At 52.5% G+C, this 15,580-nt stretch overlaps 1 protein-coding gene across 1 annotated transcript; it reads left to right on the forward strand.

The window, feature by feature from the left end:
- Nucleotides 1-574: 574 nt before the first annotated feature.
- On the forward strand, nucleotides 575-2,060 carry C1QL2 (complement C1q like 2; the record flags this gene model as incomplete). The annotated part of the gene is made up of 2 exons (XM_079709829.1): nucleotides 575-1,258; nucleotides 1,881-2,060. The coding sequence occupies 2 exons, from the start codon at nucleotides 575-577 to the stop codon at nucleotides 2,058-2,060; spliced, it is 864 nt and encodes a 287-aa protein (XP_079565955.1).
- Between the last annotated feature and the right edge of the window lie 13,520 nt (nucleotides 2,061-15,580).

Here is a 15,580-nt window from a genome sequence, read left to right on the forward strand (position 1 = left end):
CGCGCTGCTTCCTCGCCGCCTCCGCAGCTCAGCCCCGGACTCCTTACGTCAGGGTAGCTGGGTCCCCCCTCCGCGCGAGAGCCAGCGAGCAGCTGGAGAGCAGAGCAGAGCGCGCCGCGGAGCCCCGGCGCCCTCCCTGCGCGCGGATCCCCGCCGAGGCCAGGCGAGCCGGGCAGGAGGCAGCGCGGCCGAGCCCTCGCGGGACGCCGCCTTCGCACCCGGCTCTCCCCGGCCGTAGCCGCCGGGACCCGTGGGGCGCCGGGCTCGTCCTGGGAGCCCCCGGCCATGCGCGCCGGGCTCCGCGGTTCTCCTGAGCAGCCACAGCGGGCTGCGCACCCGCGCCTGGGCCAGGGCGCCTCTTGCTGAAGTAGTTGGGCGCCCGGAGCAGGGGGTCGCCACGTCGGGGGCGCGGCCGGGACCCGCGGAGTCCGCCCCCGAGCGCGGGGAGCGGGGCCGCCTGAGCCGCCCGACCATTCCCTCCCCGGAAGGCAAGGAGGAGCTGGTGGCGGTCGCCTCCCGGCTGTGGCAGCGGCGGCGGCGCGCCTGCCTGGCGGCCGTCGGCGTGCTCCTGGCCATGGCGCTGGGGCTGCTCATCGCCGTGCCGTTGCTGCTGCAGGCGGCGCCCCCCGGGGCGGCGCACTACGAGATGATGGGTACCTGCCGCATGATCTGCGACCCGTACAGCGCGGCACCCGGCGGGGCCCCCGCGGGCGCCAAGGCTCCACCGCCCGGACCCAGCACTACCGCCCTGGAAGTCATGCAGGACCTGAGCGTCAACCCTCCGTCCCCTTTCATCCAGGGACCCAAGGGCGACCCGGGGCGACCCGGCAAGCCGGGGCCCCGGGGTCCCCCGGGGGAGCCGGGCCCACCTGGACCCCGGGGTCCCCCGGGGGAGAAGGGCGACTCGGGGCGGCCCGGGCTGCCTGGGCTGCAGCTGACGGCGGGCGCGGCAGGCGGTGTCGGGGTGGTGGGGGGCGGAACCGGGGGCGGCGGCGACTCTGAGGGCGAAGTGACCGGCGCGCTGAACCCCGCCTTCAGCGGTCCCAAGATCGCCTTCTACGTGGGTCTGAAGAGCCCCCATGAGGGCTACGAGGTGCTCAGGTTCGACGACGTGGTCACCAATCTCGGCAACCACTACGACCCCACTACCGGCAAGTTCAGCTGCCAGGTGCGGGGCATCTACTTCTTCACCTACCACATCCTCATGCGCGGCGGCGACGGCACCAGCATGTGGGCGGACCTCTGCAAGAACGGGCAGGTCAGTGACACCCCTACTCCCACCTCCATCCCCGCAGATCCCCGCGGACCCTCGTTCCCACCCTGAGCCCCGAACCGCCTGAGAACCCAGCCTCCCTTCTCCCCACTCGCCAGCGCCCGATCTCGCCCCGGCAGGGAGCGCACGATAGCATCCCGTTTCCCGGTGCGCCCTGGTCGCAGTTATCCCATAGCTCCCGAGGTTGCGTTCCCAGAGCTCCGAGACCCCGCTCCCCAAATTGCACTCTCCCCGCTATTTGCATACCCGCCTGAAGCCCCGTGGGGTTCTCGGAAACCTCACTCTTCTTTAGCTCTCTGTGCGCCCCATTCTCCTCTGTGCCCTCCCGTCTCCTTTCTTCTCGGCCCCGGCCCCTGCTTCCCGACCGTCCCCGCTGGGTCAGTGTCCACGAAGCCCTCTCTCTCCCTCCTTCCCGGACTTGGAAACTGCGGAGCATAGGGGACCGGGAAGGAGTTGGCTAAGTTGGAGACAGAGCGTGGAGCCTGGGTGGGAGCGTGGACCCTGGGGCTGCAGGTGGAAGGCCGGCCAGGGGGCGCGCCACGTGGGGGACAGGCAAGGGCCCAAGCACAGGTGCCCGGGCCCACCCGCTGTGGCCACTCGCCCCCAGGTCCGGGCCAGCGCCATCGCACAGGACGCCGACCAGAACTACGACTACGCCAGTAACAGCGTGGTGCTGCACCTTGATTCAGGGGACGAGGTGTACGTGAAGCTGGACGGAGGGAAGGCTCACGGAGGCAACAACAACAAGTACAGCACGTTCTCGGGCTTTCTTCTGTACCCGGATTAGAGGCGCCGGGAGCGCGAGGTGGGGTGGCTTCCGGGCCGCCCTATGCCAGTGGGAGCGCTCCGTTCCTCTGTTCCCTGGCGAGGACCACTCTCGCTTCCTGACCTCGCTGGAAAAGACACATCCCTGCCCCGCTTCCGACCTCAGTGTGTCTGCGGCTCGCCACGCTCTGGACTGCGCTCCTGGTCCCCGTCCCCAGCCTAGGGCGGGAGATCGGGACGCCAGAGTGGAGAAATGAGTGTGAATCTGAACCCCGGTGAGGCGGCAGCGCAGACTTTGCAAACCTGATTGGACTGGACAGGCCCGGAGGGACGCCTGCCCTCTTCCAGTCCCCCTCCTCCTAGGAGTGCCCTGAGACTGAGGGCTCCCAGTCCGGGCCACCCGAGGGAGGCCAAAGTGAGCTCGAGCTCCCTGGGGCGTCCTTCTCTGTGACCTGAAATACTTGTGCAAATGTCCCTGTCTATAAGCCCAAATCCCACCCTCAGCAGAATCCCAGCAAACGGAAACTCCATCCTGCCTCAGACCCACCGCAATGCATTAAATTATGTTTTTAGACTATGGATTCCAATGTCTCTATCAGCGTGGCCCCAGGACCAGGCCTCCAGTTGTTCACCTTGACATAAAGATCTAAACTAGGCCCTGAATAGCTCCATCTATGCCCTGGTTGCCAGCCACTGCCTTGTCCCTGCCACCTGGGATGGGTGAAAAGATGTGGGAAGATGGGAGGGCAGTATCTCACCCTTGGCGGGGGGTCTCCCCTGGGCTGGGCTGCTGCCTTGAATTGGAGGGGCCCAGAGGAGGGTGGGAGGGAGATTTTGAGGGTGACAGGAGAGGGAGGTTTGGATCTTCAGGCTCCCAGCCTTGTGGGAGGAGGTCAAAGGCCAGGCGTTTCTGGAGAAGGAAAGGGGAGAGGAGGCATTTCTGCAAAATGAGAGGCATGAGTGAGGTATTTGCCATCTGGTGATGTCTGAGATCTCCTAAAAGGAAGTACAGAAATCCCTGAGGAAACACACCCGCTCAGGCACGCAGTACACTCAGCACTACAGTTCATGTCCATTAACTTACACCCGCTGGCTCCATAACTCTCCAAGGAACTGGTAAACTGAGGCAATTCTGTGGACTATCCAGCTTGCTGAATTTACCCAGAGCTGTGTGGTAACTGAGGCAGACTCTGTCCCTTGCAGTGGGACACCCCCTTTGGCGGGTCTTCCCGTGTGCACAGTGGCGTGGGACACCTGCTTTGAACCTGACCGTGTGTGTCTGGTTCCCCTCTTTCCTTCCCTTCACCATTCCACACACACACTCCACATGGTGTTGATTTTTTTCTTTTCACTTTTTAATTCTGTGTTTAGGTTGAGTTCCAATAAACAGTACGTTATCTACAAAATAACTAGTTAGCAACCCGTTAGTATGTATGGAGCTCATTTTGACCAGTTGTTTGAAGAGAAATACGAATGTGTACACAGAGGCAACCCCAGAGTGTGCTACCTATGTAAAACTGGAGACACACACACACACACACACACACACAACCCGTGTGGATATAATGTTGTGATTGCCATTGCTAATCCATGTCACACACGTGCACACACATACGTATTCATAGAGTCACGTCAATGTGGTGTGTGACATGTTCATGGCTACACGTCTGCCCCCAAATTGCATCGTGCTCAACTTTAATTCCTGGAGGATGCTGAAAACCGTGATTCCCATTTAAAAGGCAGTTATACTCCCCGCCTCGAGTCCTGTGTCTGTCGCTCTTTCTCTTTAGGCTCTTATTTTCTTTGTTTTATCATCATTCACTTGAATATTAGCAATGATTGCATCTGCTTCGAATCCAGGGATAAAGTGCTCAAAGAGAGCAAGGGGAAAAACAACATCCATGTGCAAACCACCATCTCTCCAGTTTCAGACCCAAATGAGTCCCAATTCCCCACCCACCCCACCCCCAGTGATTGTGGAGCCCAAACCCAGCTGAGCCCAGGAACTGGGGAGGGCACAGCCAACCCCGTCCACCGCTGCATACGTATCAATTTCTGATGCCTTGTCGATTGTATCATCCAGAAATGCGATTAAAACCAAATATCTGAGACTCAAATGAAGTCTAATTGCTATGGATCTGCAATCCCCAGCGGACCCCTAATCCTTTTTGAATTATTCCTCCTCTTCCTCCGATGAGATGGAGCTTAGACACAAAGCCCTCAGTTTAAATTTCAAAAATTAAAATTGACATGCAGCGGTGGCTTTCCTGGGAGCGGGAGGAATTTCTAAGGAGCCCAGCTTTATCCTCTGCATTAAGAAGCAATTTGTACTTCTAACAAAACCCGCATCACTCCCCTTTGGTGGAAGGGCAATAGAGACGCCTTGCCTGGGTCCGGCTGTTCCCAGTACTTGGACAAATTTGAATCTGAGATTCCTCCATCTGTATTCCCCGGGGCAACCGGGCTTCTTGCAATTCTAATGCCCAGCTTGCTGGGAGGTGCTGCCAGAGGTGTCAGCTACGAAGAGGATGATAGATTGATGAGGCAGCGGGTGGGAGGCGCGGCCCATGGCAGGAGCTCGCCGGCTGAGGAACAACTCTCTCTGTGTCGACACATTCTCTGTGTCCCAGGCAGGCCCCTCATGACCCACTGATCTACAATCCCATGATCTTCCTGGAGGACTCCCTGAGATGGCGCAGGTAGGGGTGGGGAGACCTCTGCCACCTCTGTGTGACATCAGTCTCGGGGTGCATGTGAAACAAAAGAAACTATTTGCTCCAGACCCATCCTTTTTGTCTCTAGTTGGGTTGAGAATTGTTATCCATCAGTTGTGAAGTATCATGTTAAGTTCCTAATTACTTTTGGGTCCATTTTCTACCTGTGTTTTTAGGTTGGGATGGATTATACTTGCATCTTCCCAGAAGTAGAGAAGGTATTATTCTGTCCATTGGGGAGGTGGAGAAATTAGGGCTCAGAGAGGCCTAGTGACTTGCCTGTGTTCACAAGGCTTATAAGAGACTGAGTGTGGACTTGAACTCAGGCCTCCAGGCCGTGCCTCTGCCTGACTGCACAGCTGGAGTGCATTCACCTCTCAGAGCTCCCGGGTGTTTGAGAGGAGGGCAAACAGGTGGGACACGCTTCCCACTCCTTTCTCTGAATTAGGGAGTCTCAGCACCCTTCAAAGGGTCAGACAAGATGAACGACCTGCTTCTTTGACCCAGGCTGCCCCCAGAGAGCACCCCAGACTCCTGAGGCATTTGGCTGAGCTTCCTGTCTTGGGTTCAGTGTTGATGGGGGGACCCTTTGGTCACCAACTCCAAATGCTCCATGTTTACCTGTGTGTATCCACCAGCAACCCCACCACCACCCTTCTCCTTAGGGGCCACTGACCACCTTCTCCTATAATAGCTCTCCCTTCCTCCTCTTGCTGGGGGGGAGGGTTTAGCTGAAGTGAGCATGGCTGTCCCTGATTGCAGAGAGGGCCCTTGTTTCATTCCCAGAGTCCACATCTGGGTGAGTGATTATTTTCAGGACTGCCTGTGAGCATGAGATACACACCTGGCCCTGGAAATTCGGATAGAAGCTATGCCGTCTGCTACGTGAACCTCCTATCTGTGTGACAGGTGTCTCTCTTGGACACCCAAGACAAAACATCTAGGCTGCCGTCTGCATGGAGTTATGATGACACCATGGAGAAGTCATATTGTGGAGACCACTTGCTTAAACTTCACTGGCCACGCAGTCCTACTGGACAAACATTTTTTTGAGCCACTCATCCCCAATATACGTATTTGACTTATGAATAATTTATGTATACCACTGTCCATCCATACTCTCAAAATTCTATCTTTTGTGTTTATATTCATCGAAGGATCTCCACGTTCAAGTCCGTATCTATATTCCAGCTGGCTCACCAAGTTTGGACACAAGTCTCCTCTCATTGCAACAAAAAGAAACAAGGGCTAATCCTAGTGTTTCCCTTCAACTTGCCATTTTTCCGGAATCTTAGGCAAAAATATGTTCTTTTTTTTTTTTTTTGCGTTACGTGGGCCTCTCACTGTTGCGGCCTCTCCCATTGCGGAGCACAGGCTCCAGACGCGCAGGCCCAGAGGCCATGGCTCACGGGCCCAGCCGCTCCGCGGCATGTGGGATCTTCCCGGACTGGGGCACGAACCCGTGTGCCCTGCATCGGCAGGTGGACTCTCAACCACTGCGCCATCAGGGAAGCCCAAAAATATGTTCTTTTATGAGTCCCAGGCGCACTTCAGTTCTTTGAGTGCACAGTTTCAATCCATATTTTAAGTATTAGTAATGCTTGATTTTCTCTCTCCTTTTTAGACTAAAAGTAAGTAGAACTAAAGTTTCAATCTTTCCTCCCCTTATCTGATTTTGAAGACTCATGTTGGCATTGGAACCAAATCCTGGAATCAGGATGGGCCGGGCTGGGGACAAGGCCTCTCCCAGGGCCCTGCTGGACATTGTGGAGGATGAAGCTGGCAAGTGGAAATGTGGAATTCTAGAAGGATGTTTTGGTCGCCTGTTATTGCTACACCCTAGTTTCCTTCAACCAATGAGGGTGTTACACAAAGGATCACAGGTCCCAGCAGTAGTTGAAGTAAATGATGGGAGCAGTCATCTTTAAAAATAAATTTTGTCATAAAAATTTCAAAAATCCTCAAAAGGAAACAGAATAATGCAACAACCCCCATGTGCCTGTCTTCTAGCTTTCACACTCACTGAACCATGGCCATGGCCAACCAGGCAGAGCTACAGTTTTTATGGATTAAGCCCTCACAATGTGCCAAGAATTGGTGCTAGGGCACCATTGTTTCCTCACAATGCCCCCATGAAGTAAGTACTGCTATTCTCCCACTTAACAGATGAGGAAACTGAGGCACGGGAGGGACAGTGACTTGCCAAAGATGGGGGCAAGGGACTGGTGCTGAAGTCTGTCAGAGCCTGGAAACCAAATCTTTGGGGAGTATAGGCAGGGCAGGGTGGTGAGGCCTCAAACGCAAACCACAACAAAGGCACACTGATACAAGCAAGGCTCCCCATCAAGCACTCCAGAGGTGAAGCCACATTTGTGGAGGCTCCTAAGTGTCTGCTCTCTCCCAATAGTGTAATCAGTTGATTTCCAGACTTCTCACTCTCTTCCTTCTTACCGTTCCATACACCAGTCATGCTGTTTCCTGTACTTGGAATCCTCTCCTCCGGGTTGGCTCCCACCTCTCCTTCAGGCACATCTCTCTTCTCGTAGCCTTCTAGCCCTCACCCTGGTGCCCCTTCCCCTAAGGACCACAGAACCCTGATCTTCCGTACCACGGTGCTTGCCACAAGGCTGTAATCCCATGTTCGGTTGTCTGTCTTCCCCATGGACGGCAGGCTTCACAAGGCAGACCCAGCATCTGTGTGAGTCACCACTGAGACCCACATTCCCAACTCTAGCACTTAGAATGGTGCCTGGTAAACGGTAGGTACTCAATAAACGTTTGTGAAATAGATGGATGGACAGATGGATGGATGGATGCGGGAATCCTGGGGGATCCTGACAGGGTAGATTTTGGAAAGACCTCTAGTGTCTGACTTTACAGCAGGCTCAGAAGGGGTCTTCCCAGCAAGCTGCACACTGCTCTTAACCAATGGGCCCCCATCCGCCTCCATCCCTGACCCTGAGTTGTTAGGGTCTGGGTGAGTGGTGAAGACTGCAAAAGGACATTTATTGCAAGCTTCAAGGCCCCGGTTACATGTCTAGAAAGCAGAACTGTCCAGTTGACATGAAATTATGACTACTGCCCACCGTGGCTTCTGGGCTGATTTAGGTCTCCAGGTCTCCTCAGGGCCTTCAGGATGTCCCTCAACCTTCTGAGGGTGCTTGGGCAGTAGCCTCACTTCCAGTGGGGTCCCTCAGTTGGTGCTTTTGCAGTCAGGATGCTTTTATTTTCTCCAGATGGAAAACATCTTTTGAAACATTGTTGATGCAATCTGCACTTGCAAAAAATGTAAACAATATACAGAAATATGAGACAGAAAATAAAAATTCCCTCTCTCCTCATGCAGTCTCCTTCCCCAGAGGTGATTTCTGTTAACAGCTTGATCTGTATTCTTCCAGACTTTTCAAATGTACATATGTGTGGATCTGTTCGGGAAGAATTTAAAACTCTAAACACCGGCAGGTTCTGCGCCTGCTGTTTCTCTTAATGATTGCCCTTGAACAATACTAAGGGGCACTTAGTGCTGAGCCCTTTTCCCTTTCCACCGAGGGGCAAACCACTGACCATAGATGATGGACCTAGATTGGTTAAACAGAAGGAAGATTGGATCTTCCATCATTAGACCTGGAAGCTGTTTCTTACATCCCTGCTTTAGCAGAGGAACAGCCTCTGCTAACAAGATCGCTCTTCCATTTAGATACAGATTCTGCCCTTACTTGGGAAAATCCTGCCTTATTTTCAAAGCAATGTAAACAATGTCTTCCATCTAATTTTCAGATTATTCAAGTGTGTCCCCTCCTCCTGTTCTCACTATCTACCTCTTGGTATGTTGCCTACACCCAGCAGCCCTTCCCCTGGGACTGAGTCAATGAAAGAAAGAAAGAGATCAACTCCCGCCAGCCAAGTTTTGCTCCTGCCGGTACACGGAAGAAGAAGGGAATTCCTTCCATTTGCCTCCTCAGTTGTGTACCCAGGTCCCCAGCCTGAGGTTTGGAGAATGGCTCCCTTCTCTCCTCCCTTCCTCTCTTGCAGTTCCCGTGTCCAGGGCTGGGTGCTGCTGCTTCTCCCCAGTGCACTGCACCTGGGGGTGGGGGAAGGCGGCAGAGGAGGGTGGGACATTCTGCACTGATGCCTGGTGACTCCAGGCCAGCTGAAGAGACTGACACAGACACAGGGATGCCAGGCCACAGTGGGCATCTGACGTGTGCCCTGGAACCAGACTGAGCAGTGGGCAGCAGCTGAGGGCACCAAAATAGCTCAGCCCTTTAAAAGCAACCAGGTCATGACACAGAGTGGAAAGAGAAAAAAAAGTTGTAGAGTCTGTCATACAGAGTGAAGTAACTCAGAAAGAGAAAAACAAATACCGTAGGCTAACGCATATGTATGGAATCTAAGGAAAAAAAAATGGTTCTGATGAACCTAGGGCCAGGTCAGGAATAAAGACACAGACATAGAGAATGGACTTGAGGACACGTGGAGGGGGAAGGGTAGGCTGGGACGAAGTGAGAGAGTAGAATTGACATATATCCACTACCAAATGTAAAATAGCTAGCTAGTGGGAAGCAGCCGCATAGCACAGGGAGATCAGCTCGGTGCTTTGTGACCGCCTAGGGGGGTGGGATAGGGAGGGTGGGAGGGAGACGCAAGAGGAAGGGGATATGGGGATATACGTATGCATATAGCTGATTCACTTTGTTATAAGCAGAAACTAACACAAAACTGTAAAGTAATTATACTCCAATAAAGATGTTAAAAAAAAATTGAGCTGAGCCCTTTATCTGTATTATCTTGCTTAATATCAACAAGGAAGGAAAGTGAGGCTCAGCAAGTTAAATAGCTCAAAAATTCTAACACGGGGCTTCCCTGGTGGTGCAGTGGTTGAGAGTCCGCCTGCCGATGCAGGGGACACGGGTTCGTGCCCCGGTCTGGGAAGATCCCACATGCCGCGGAGCGGCTGGGCCCGTGAGCCATGGCCGCTGAGCCTGCGCGTCTGGAGCCTGTGCTCCGCAACGGGAGAGGCCACAACAGTGAGAGGCCCGCGTACAAAAAAAAAAAAAAAAAAATTCTAACAACTCTGGGAGAGGAGCAAAACTGAGGCACAGAGACGTCTGGTGATTTGCCCGAGATCACACAGCAAGGAAGTGCCCAAGTTTGAAGCTCAGGCCTGTCTGACTCAAAGGCCCTGCTTCTCGTAATCTAATGCCCTGTCTCTCATTCTGATGTTCATCACATAACCTCTCTGAGCTATGGTTTCTTCTTCCGTAAAATGCCACCTATTCCATAAGACTACTGGGAGGAGTGAATGAGTTAATGGACGTCAGCTATGTTAATGGGAAATACTCAGTAAAAGTTGGTTATTATCAGCATTTAAATATTTGTTTTTAAAAAGTCACTTTTCCACCTATTCCACCTGGAAACTTTTCTAAGCTACTGTTATTCAGTGGAACTCAACAATCCTCTTTGAACTTGGATTCAGATCCACCTTTACCATAAACTGCCTCTGCAATACTGACAGATATTTAACTTGCTGAGCCTCACATTACCCATCTGTAAAATGGGGCCAGTGTGCCTACCACATGGGTGGTTGGGAGGATTTAATGAGATGAGATAATACAGTATGGAGCACAGAGTAAGTGCTTCAGTTCTGGGGATGGTAGGTGTTGTTGTTGTTGAAATATTTAATTATTAGGGACTGCTCTGTTTTCTGCTGAGCTGACACATCTCAGGAAGCATCAAACCAAGGCTGCTTAGAATGAGAAACAGCAGGATTTCAGTGGCAACGGCTGGCATTTACAAGCATGCCATTGGTGTAGGAGCCACCAAGGGCATTTCCCAACATATCTACAGTCCTTTCAGTGAGTCTGTGAGGTAAACATCATTGCACCCATTTCACAGATGAGGAGGTGACTGGCCATTTTCAACGGTTGTATGTCAGAGCCAGAATTCAGACCAGTGCCTTTCTCACTGTTCAAGCTTTGGCCTCCCGGAGAGGATGAGCCCCATGCCCTAAACCTAACCCTAACCCTAACCCTAACCCAGGCCCTACCCGGTCCCTGTTCGTTGGTGTGCATGGAATGGTCCTGTGCAGACCTGGTGGGGCTCCCTTGTTGACTTCAGGCTAATAAGTCCCTGCACAATTGGGCCTGGAGCCCTGACTAAGCCTCAGGGCTCTGCTGCATGAATATGCAAACTCCCATTGACGGCCAAACTCTATCACAGCCTGATTTCAAATTGATGGGCACATCCCAGTGGCTTAGGGCCTCTCGCCCTGCATAGTGAAAACACCCTCTAATCCCCGCCAAAACTCCTGGGGCTGAGTGGGAGGAGGCTGGGCACGGCCCACACAAAAGGGTACATTGAAGGCGCGCAGTCCAGGCCATGGCCTCTTTCAAGGCCTGCCCTTTCTCTGTGAGATTCACATGGACCTCACAAGTCTTTGGAAGGCTGGTTTCTTCGTTCTTCCCCCAGCACCAGGTTGCACTCCCAGGAGACCCAGACCCTGCTTGAGGGTGCCGAGTCCGATGGGAGAAGTATGCTGGTCTCTGGACTTTGAAAACCAGCTTTGCCATGTGTTCCATTCAAAATCTGCTTACTGGGTGTCCACCGTGCACCCAGCACTGCAGCAGGGGACCTGGTCGTTACCCTCTTTTAGTCTGGCTGGTGACAGGAATGATAATTATCAGTGATAACAGCAATTGCACTTCCTCCCATTGTTGAGTACCTGCTGCGAGGCGCATGTGGCTCGTGTGACCTCATTTAAAACTCTTTGCAACCCTGCAAGATGGGCGTTTTTCTTTCTATAGACTCTAAGTCCATCCACCTCACTACAAATAACTCAATTTCGTTTCTTTTTATGGCTGAGTAATAGTCCATTGTATATATGTGCCACATCTTCTTTATCCATTCATCTGATGATGGACACTTAGGTTGCTTCCAACCTAACCAACTTTTACTGAGTATTTCCCATTAACATAGCTGACATCCATTAACTCATTCACTCCTCCCAGTAGTCTTATGGAATAGGTGGCATTTTACGGAAGAAGAAACCATAGCTCAGAGAGGTTATGTGATGAGCATCAGAATGAGAGACAGGGCATTAGATTACGAGAAGCAGGGCCTTTGAGTCAGACAGACCTGAGCTTCAAACTTGGGCACTTCCTTGCTGTGTGATCTCGGGCAAATCACCAGACGTCTCTGTGCCTCAGTTTTGCACCTCACCCAGAGTTGTTAGAATTTTTTTTTTTTTTGTGGTACGCGGTCCTGGTTATTATAAATAGAGCTGCAATTAACATTGTGGTACATGACTCTTTTTGAATTATGGTTTTCTCAGGGTATATGCCCAGTAGCAGGATTTCTGGGTCATATGGTAGTTCTATTTGTAGTTTTTAAGGAACCTCCATACTGTTCTCCATAGTGGATGTACCAATTCACATTCCCACCAGCAGTACAAGAGGGTTCCCTTTTCTCCACACCCTCTCCAGCATTTATTGTTTCTAGATTTTTTGATGATGGCCATTCTGACAGGTGTGAGATGATATCTCATTGTAGTTTTGATTTGCATTTCTCTAATGATGAATGATGTTGAGCATTCTTTCATGTGTTTGTTGACAATCTGTATATCTTCTTTGGAGAAATATCTATTTAGGTCTTCTGCCCAAAGTAAGTCAGAAAGAGGAAAAAAAATACCATATGCTAAAACATATATATGGAATCTAAGGGAAAAAAAAATCTTGAAGAACCTAGGGGTAAGACGTAAATAAAGACACAGACCTACTAGAGAATGGACTTGAGGATATGGGGAGGGGGAAGGGTAAGGTGTGACAGAGAGAGAGAGTGGCATGGACATATGTACCCTACCAAACGTAAAGTAGATAGCTGGTGAGAAGTAGCTGCATAGCACAGGGAGATCAGCTTGGTGCTTTGTGACCACCTAGAGGGGTGGGATAGGGAGGGTGGGAGGGAGGGAGATGCAAGAGGGAAGAGATATGGGGATATATGTGTATGTATAGCTGATTCACTTTGTTATAAAGCAGAAACTAACACACCGTTGTAAAACATTGTAAAGCAATTATACTCCAATAAAGATGTAAAAAAAAAAAGTGGTGGATTCCGAGGTCCAGCCCAGATCTGTGTGGCCACCCTCCAGTTCCCCCTTTCCCCTGCTGCACACAACAGAGGTGCCGCGGAGTGTGGTGAGACCATGCACACATGGGGAAAGCTGCCCAGATGGCTGCTCTGGGCATGGGGATCTCCACCTGAAACTGAGAGGGCCTGGGAAGGGCTGGAACCATCAGGAGGGCTTCCCAGAGGTGGTGACCTCTGAGTCAGAGTTTGCCCTGTAAGTTTTAGTCCTCATCCTTATGGGGCTGGCAACGAGGCTGAGCAGGAAAGACTCACACACTGAAAATTTGCTGGTTATTTATTCATTCTCCCAAGAGTTATTGATTGCTACCCTATCTATATGGAGCTCCATGCTGGGTCTGGGACTCAAGATGTCCTGAGATGCGTCCCAGTCCCACGGGAACTCTCAGTGGAGGGGAAGAGACACACCAGGGCTCAGGGCTGGAAACTTGTCCCCTGCAGCAGGAAGGAGTCTTCACCAAGGAGGGAGCCGCTGAGCCTAGGCTGGAGCCAGAAGAGGAGCCACAGAGAGGCGTGGAAGCTTCCCTCTCCTGGAAAGCCACATCTAGGTGGGGATCGGCAGGGACTGGAGGTGCCGTTCTCGTGGGAAGGGACCAGCATAGGCAAAGGCATGGGGTGGGGCTTACCTCTGGGAGGCGGGTCTCCTGGAGCCTCTGTGTGTGTGTGTATGGTGTGTACGTAGCTTTATTGTGGCCGGAACATTTGTATGTAGGATGTGGTGTGCCTGTAAGTGGGTGCTTGAACATATCAGGGGTGACTGTGTTGCTTTTGGTGCTGTCTGTGGCCCAGAAGACCCCATTACTTAGGCCTTTCTTACCCCACACTGGAAAGGTGGAATGATTTTACACCATTAGTTCACCCCCTTTGCCCTCAACACACTCAGTACACGTGGTGGCTGACTCTCCTTGAAATGTGTTTGGAGTTTGTTTGGGGGTGGGTCAGGGATGGGCTGGGGTCCTGGGCTGAGGGCTAGATGAGGGGGAAGTGAGGACCTGGAGGTTAGGAGGGTCCTGGGGTTGCCTAAAGGACCCAAATCAAGATACCTTGGAAACACAGATGCAGATGCCTGGCATGTAGCAGCAGCAACTTAACATTTTGATTGATTGATTTGATTGACACTTTCTAAAGCACACTGGCAGCTATTTGCTTTCTAATTTGTAGTGATGCTCGAGCCCCACAGTCCCCAGCAAGTTGAGATTACAGAGGGCTCCTTCCCATTTGATTTCTGTATGACCTTTGTCACTGAGTGGGTCAGCGATTACACATGCAATTACCTGTAGGGGAGACTTAGGCTAAGATAAGTGAGGTGATTGGTCCAAGGCCACATAGCTGGTTAACTGTCCTGCTGGGAATGGCCTCCCAGTCAGATTCTCAGGGTTTTTGTTGGCTCAAAGTGTGGGGTGTAGATACGTAAACATGAGGGGGCTGGGAGAAAACAGATAGATTCCTACCCCTATTCTAGGCTACATGGAGCAGACCTCTCTCCTGCGTGTACCGTGGATCTCTAATAACTCCTGTATATATCAACTAAAGCATCCACCATCCATCCATCCACACATCCACCCATCCGTCCACCTATCCATCCATTGTCCATGAATTCAATGCATACCTGCACACCAGGCCCCGTGTAGGTGCTGGAAAGACAGTCTTCACATGAAGAACTCCCAGTCCGGCAACAGAGCTTCCAGAAACCCCCATCTGCCCTTTCCTCACTTTCTCCAAACAGGTCCTTACTGACAGAAATGGGGGTAGGGCTCTCACCTATCAGTGAGCTCATCCAGCAAGGAGCATGACCGTCTACTCGTAAGTGACTAGCATTTGAGAACAAGAAGCTCCCCACTGGTGAGGCTGAAACTGTGAGTCCACACTCAAGATCCGTCTTATAAATATGTGAGGAAGCCAGGGATCTGGCCCGTCTCCTGAGCCAAAGCCCAAGGCGCTTCCCGCCCCCTCTGCAGGACCGTGAGAGTCTGGGGCACTGCACGCTCCTTGCCTTGAGTTTGGTTGCGCCCTGTGCCCCGTGTGGGGTTTGTCTGAGCCCTTGCTTGGCCCATGGTCACAGGCTGCACCCTCCACTCGGCTGGCCACCTTTGCTGGGGTGTGCAGAGGGTACCCTGCACACGTGTCCCCGTATCTGGAGGACCCTTCAGAACTCCTACACTGTCATCTGTGTTCGGAGGTCTGGCTGCCGAGCGAGAAACTTAGGCTTGTGTCTTACATCTACTCAGTTAGTAATTGCAGGGGAGGACTTCTGGTGGAAATAAAGAAGGAGCAAGCCCACCACCTAGCCCGGTGCACATGGGGCTGGAGGACAGGCGGAGGCGCTTTCACCACGGAGCTCCGGGACCTGAAGGCCACGAGAGCTTCTTCTCTAAGATGTGTGTTCTGGGGAGCTGGCTAACTAGCCCTCTCTGCCCACTGCCAGCTGCCCCCTTTCACATTGCTGGACTAACAGGGCTGCCAAGTTAGGGATCCCGTGGCCCCAGCCCTCAAACAGCAAGTAATTGTTTTCTCTGTGTGAGCTGACAACGATCTAGTGTTTGTGGGCAGCTGCTAGGGGCCAGGGGCCCAGCCAGTGTTTTCCTAATTAACTCCCCATTTACTCCCATCCCAGGAGAATGGGGCGGACGAAGCTTGGACACCATCAAACGGCAGACATTACTCTCAGCTCCTTGCTTGGTAAATC

This window comes from Hyperoodon ampullatus (assembly GCF_949752795.1).
Source record: "Hyperoodon ampullatus genome assembly, chromosome: 8".
In the NCBI taxonomy this organism is placed as follows: Eukaryota; Metazoa; Chordata; class Mammalia; order Artiodactyla; family Ziphiidae; genus Hyperoodon; species Hyperoodon ampullatus.